Genomic DNA, 5,337 nt, shown 5'->3' with positions numbered 1-5,337 from the left:
AAAATGCTGTAAATGTTGCCTCAAGTGTCTCTTTGCTTTGTCGGGGGCAGGTTCATGACGGACGCGGCGCGCAGGGAGCAGGAGACCACCAAGAAGAAGGCCACGCCCAAACTGTCCCTGTCCATCACCGGGGGCGTGTCGCGAAACAGCACGGCCACTCCCCCCCGGCACACAAGCGGAAACCTGACCCCACCCGTGACCCCGCCCATCACGCCGTCCAGCTCGTTCCGCAGCAGCACACCCACAGGTACGACAGGTGTGTGTGTGCTCACAGTGAAACGCTACACACAGTACACACAATACGCACAGTACGCACAATACGCACACTACGCACAGTACGCACAATACGCACACTACACACAGTACGCACAATACGCACAGTACGCACAATACGCACACTACGCACAGTACGCACACTACGCACAGTACGCACAATACGCACAATACGCACAGTATGCACTATACGGACACTACGCACTATACGCACACTACGCACCAAAACACTCACATCACAAATATTCAGAAGTAACGGAGAGTAAAACGCTGTCAATAAATATATTTAATCGAGCTGCAGCAGGTCTTTCCATTGAAATAGAACCAGTAACAGTGTTGTGGTCTAGTCTGCTCCATTTGGTGCAGCTTTTTTTACTAGCTCTAAACCTCTTCACGCATAAAGATTGATATGCTGAAATATATCTATCTATCAATTCATATTATTCAGTATTTATAAACCATTTTTCATTCAAAACATTTTTATAGAAAGGCTACTCATGAGGCTGAGTACAGATGAACCAGTTGAGGAAGCACCATCAGAGGAGTCGTCTGCCTCAGGAGCAGAGAGTCTCCCACAGACACAGGGCCCAGAGGGCTCCACAGAGGAAACACTGGAGATCAGAGTTAGAAAAGGGTGAAAATAATTATGTAAACACAAACTAAAGCCTGAAACAAACAGAATAAATTAATACAATAAATACAAATAAAACAATACATATTAAAAGCTAAAAGCTAAGCCTGAGGCCTTAGGGCCCGTTCTCCGGGGCCCTGAGGTCCTCTGGCCGACTCTGTTCCATAGACGAGGGCCGTGTGTGTCCCGACCTGATGAAGCCTCTAGGACGAGAGACAAAATGCCTTTAAAACTCTTAAAACGATTCATTTTGTTACAACTTCTGATTTATTTCCAACATTGCTCCATCACTCGTACTTTTACATTGGAGGAATTAAAACAGTTATGCAGTAGTTACTCTGTGAATTCTACTGTTTATTACATTTGGAACTAGTAACTAAGTCTGTGCTTGAGCTTAAGCCAGTTTTTCGAGCTGTCCTTGGCACTCTCCTCGTCCCAAACGTCTCGGTGCGTTCGGGCCGCGTTCCTCCCACGGTGAACAGAGCCCTCTGCAGCGCGTTAATGACTCGCCCCGGTCCCACCGAGCGCTGGCATGCGGGCCCCCAGGAGCAGATGTGCGGGCGTCCAGCCCCAACGCCCGCCTGCCCTTTCAACATGTGCCAGGGTGCCATCTATTTCCTGGAGGCCGCTTCCTGTGCGGTGGGTGTCGGAGGGGGGGGGGGGGGGGGGGCGCACTGGGCGTTCACATGTTGGAGGGCTCACTCCCACTTAATGACCCCCTATCTCCTGCCAGCCGCCTTTTTCCTCCCTCAACAAGGCCCCGGACCGAAACGACACATTTCTACATTTCTGACACTTTGCGTAACCGCTAATTACATCTGTGGCACATCAGGAGAACTTGTTTTGGCCATTTCAGTTGAAGTAAACCCACGGTAACGTAGGACGAATGCACCAGGTGGACGTACGTAAGATGGGATTCCGATTGGAACTTTTGAGTCAGAATGTCGGGACGAATGCAGTTTTACAACCGATTATCATTGTTTTTCCAACTCAATTTCACGCGGTATTAGATCCAGAGCAGACTAAATGTTACCAAATGTTTTATGAGCCATGTATTCGTTCTGATGAGCACAATTATGAAAGCAGACAGGCCACAGACGGCAGATTCAAATGAGCCAAAGTAAAAACGTACCGTAATATACAAATGTACAGACAGCATGTGACGTTTTATGATACGTTTTATGTGTAAAAATGGCCAAACTTGCACATGTTTATAGAAGATTGTCATTGCCCTTCTGCTCCTCCCGAGGTTCTCCTGATGTTCCACTGTTCTAACGCTCTTCTTACTGTGCCCTCGTCCTCCAGGCAGCGAGTACGACGAGGAGGAGGCGGACTTCGAGGAGTCGGACAGCGATGAGTCGTGGACCACGGAGAGCGCCATCAGCTCCGAGTCCATCCTCAGCTCCATGTGCATGAACGGAGGGGACGAGAAGCCCTTCGCCTGCCCCGTGCCCGGCTGCAAGAAGAGATACAAGGTAAAAGCGTCTGGAGGAGGAGAGCCATGTTACAGAGCTCACTGCGGTGGGATTCTGGCACGTTTAAGCTGCTCCTCAGTGTTGAATGTTGTTTTACAATGTGCAACTGAAGAAAAACTCTAGAGATGAATGAAACTGAATGTGTTATTTGTTCAGTGTTTATTTCGCCAACTAAATTATTATTATCATGATGACTAGAACAGTGACTACATTAACACAAAATAAGACATTTTTGCTGACTAAAAGTACATATTTCGAAAAACTAGACTAGATTCCAGAGCTCTAAAGCAGACTTCTTTAAAATATCAAAATGTTCAGAATCCAGAGCAGAGTTTTGCCAACAAAGCTAACAGACATTAGCATGCTAACAGAGCACTTCCTGCTTTGTGGAGAATAAAACGCTCAAAGACAGAGCACGTCTTTATTTAACCCCGAGTGCTGCATTTACAGTGTATCTGCTGGTTAAGGCCGATTACATGAAAACTTTAGCCCCTAAAAAGAGTTTGACTAAAACTAGACAAACAATAATTCTGGTTAAAAGACTAAGATTAAAACCTAATGTCTTGTGCAAATGATCTCTAGGCAAGGCAAGTTTATTTGTAGAGCACATTTCATACACAAGGCAATTCAAAGTGCTTCACACAGCAGGAAAAATGCATTCAAATCACAAAGAAATTACAGAAACAGAAATACAATAAAATTAACTAAATAAAAATAAAAAAACACCTAGCGAAATACAAATTTATCTGACCACATTGGCAGGCATTCCAGACACTCCTTCCCATATTTATTTGACATTGCAGCATGACAGGTGTCTCCGGGATGGACACATCACTTTTAGATTGATTTGTTCCTATATCCTATATCTCTATTTCAGGGATTATTTTTTTCATGGCTGATGTCAACAACCCAGATCTGTCGATGGCCGATGAGCTCTGTCTATATGTTTTGGCCAATTGTCATAATTTTCCCCAAAACATAACTGAAATCTGAAATCACTGTCATTTTATACAAGACAATAAAACTGATATGTGTAAATATTGGCCCAATATTTCAGCCAACCATTAAAAATACACCATATATATCAGTCTACGATTTGTTGGTCTGTCTCTAGTTTATGTTCCATTCTGTGATTCCGTCAGGTTCCAACTTATCTTATCTTGGAAACCAAGCCCAGGCCAAGTTCTGAAGATGGTGTGTTCTTTACATTTATTATTTGCTATTTTCAGAATGTAAACGGGATCAAGTACCACGCCAAGAACGGCCACCGCACCCAGATCCGCGTACGCAAACCCTTCAAGTGTCGCTGCGGCAAGAGCTACAAGACCTCCCAGGGTCTGCGGCATCACACCATCAACTTCCACCCGCCCGTGTCCACCGAGATCCTGCGCAAGATCCAGGGCTAGTCCCAGTCCTAAGCCCACCCCACACTAACCCACAAGTGCATGCTTTAAGTTCTCTATTACATTACTTTATTATTATTTTTGTATCCGTTATATATCGCTTGTATTATTTGGAAATCCTTATTCTAGTATTTTTATCGTTATTGTACATTTGCACATTGGTATATTATGCTATCACTTTTATTTCTCTTTGTTTTGACTGACATAAGGTGCTAACTGTAAAAAACAACAGAACGAAAAAGACAAAAAACAAATGAAAGAAAAGGCGAGTAAGAGGAGGAAGAGGAAGACGGCCCCTTGAGGGAGTGGCCCAGGAGCTGATCTGAGAGCAGCCTAAAACGCTCCGGGCAGGACACCGGGCAGGACACTGGGGTGGACACAGGGCAGGACACTGGGGTGGACACTGGGGTGGACACAGGGCAGGACACTGGGGTGGACACTGGGGTGGACACAGGGCAGGACACTGGGGTGGACACAGGGCAGGACACTGGGGTGGACACAGGGCAGGACACTGGGGTGGACACCGGGCAGGACACTGGGGTGGACACAGGGTTGTCGGTTCAATCCCCACTACTAGAAATACTTGACCAACTGAATGAATATTACAGTGAAATCAACTGGATCCTCCATAATGTACCTTACCATAGACGAGTTAAAAGACGAATATTATGCAAAATGAACCGTTCTGAGCTTTTAACCGTGTTATAACATTGTTCCCTCATCAAAAACATACTTTTTAGCTTCCTTCACATTAGTGATGAGTCTTGTTTAGTAAGTCCTCTCCCCTCTGAGCCTCAGGAAACACTTCACTCCAAATGTCCCAATCCCGTGACATTGTAGATAGAGCAAAGTTACAGTGAAATCATTTTCATTACAACTGCATTACCCTGTCAGGGGAAAGCTAGGTTTATGTCCCTTCTGTAATTCCCTCTGCTGCCTGTAGAGACACATTATTTGCCAAAGAACATGTTTAAAGGACAATAACATATAATGTTATACAAATAATGTATAATATCTGTTCTTTAAAGCTTCAAAAATAAGAGTTAAAATACTTTACAAACACGTTAAAACGTGTTGAAAAATTATGACTATTTTTTTTATTGACTAATGTTCTAAAAATAGAACAAATACTAATTATATTTTGGTTAAGGGTCTCCTGATGTGGTCTCTAGACTGTTGTAATTCACCATGAGCCTGCAATAATCAAGAAATATAATATTTATAGAATAAGATATATGAAGATGACCACATGGCACACATTAAACTTAGTTCTACTGTTCACATGTGATTGTACTGTATCCACAAGCCCCTCCCACCTGAGCCGCTGCTCCGCCCCTGCTGCTCTCAGATCAGAGCCTCGCCCACTCTAAGGTGTTCCACGTGGGCACGCCCACCAGAGTTAAGTTATACTTATAGAAATATCAGATATAAACCTAGACAGATATGTACGTGTATATACAGATATATAAAAGTATTCATGCGCATAAGCAGAAATAGTTCCACTTTATTTTCAAGCTTTATTTGGTGTATCTCGGTCAGTGTTAGTTTGACGCAG

At 44.2% G+C, this 5,337-nt stretch overlaps 1 protein-coding gene across 2 annotated transcripts in view; it reads left to right on the top strand.

Annotated features, from left to right (window-relative positions):
- The window catches only part of LOC140361898 (juxtaposed with another zinc finger protein 1), a 22,324-nt gene extending 18,141 nt beyond the window's left edge, over positions 1 to 4,183 (top strand). Inside the window, exons 3-5 of one of the 2 annotated variants that reach the window (XM_072447797.1) lie at positions 51 to 256; positions 2,210 to 2,379; positions 3,609 to 4,183. In XM_072447797.1, the coding sequence (XP_072303898.1) occupies positions 51 to 256; positions 2,210 to 2,379; positions 3,609 to 3,785 (553 nt within the window). In that variant the 3' untranslated portion in view covers positions 3,786 to 4,183. The remainder of the gene's footprint in view (positions 1 to 50; positions 257 to 2,209; positions 2,380 to 3,608) is intronic. The other variant, XM_072447798.1, reaches the window with a different exon arrangement.
- The last annotated feature ends 1,154 nt before the right edge of the window (positions 4,184 to 5,337 follow it).

The sequence above is a fragment of the Eucyclogobius newberryi genome, unplaced genomic scaffold (assembly GCF_026437365.1).
Source record: "Eucyclogobius newberryi isolate DKJ021-1_F unplaced genomic scaffold, fEucNew1.0.hap1 SCAF_16, whole genome shotgun sequence".
NCBI lineage: Eukaryota > Metazoa > Chordata > Actinopteri > Gobiiformes > Gobiidae > Eucyclogobius > Eucyclogobius newberryi.
Note: the sequence above shows the minus strand (reverse complement) of the source record. Positions and strands in the feature narration are given on the sequence as shown.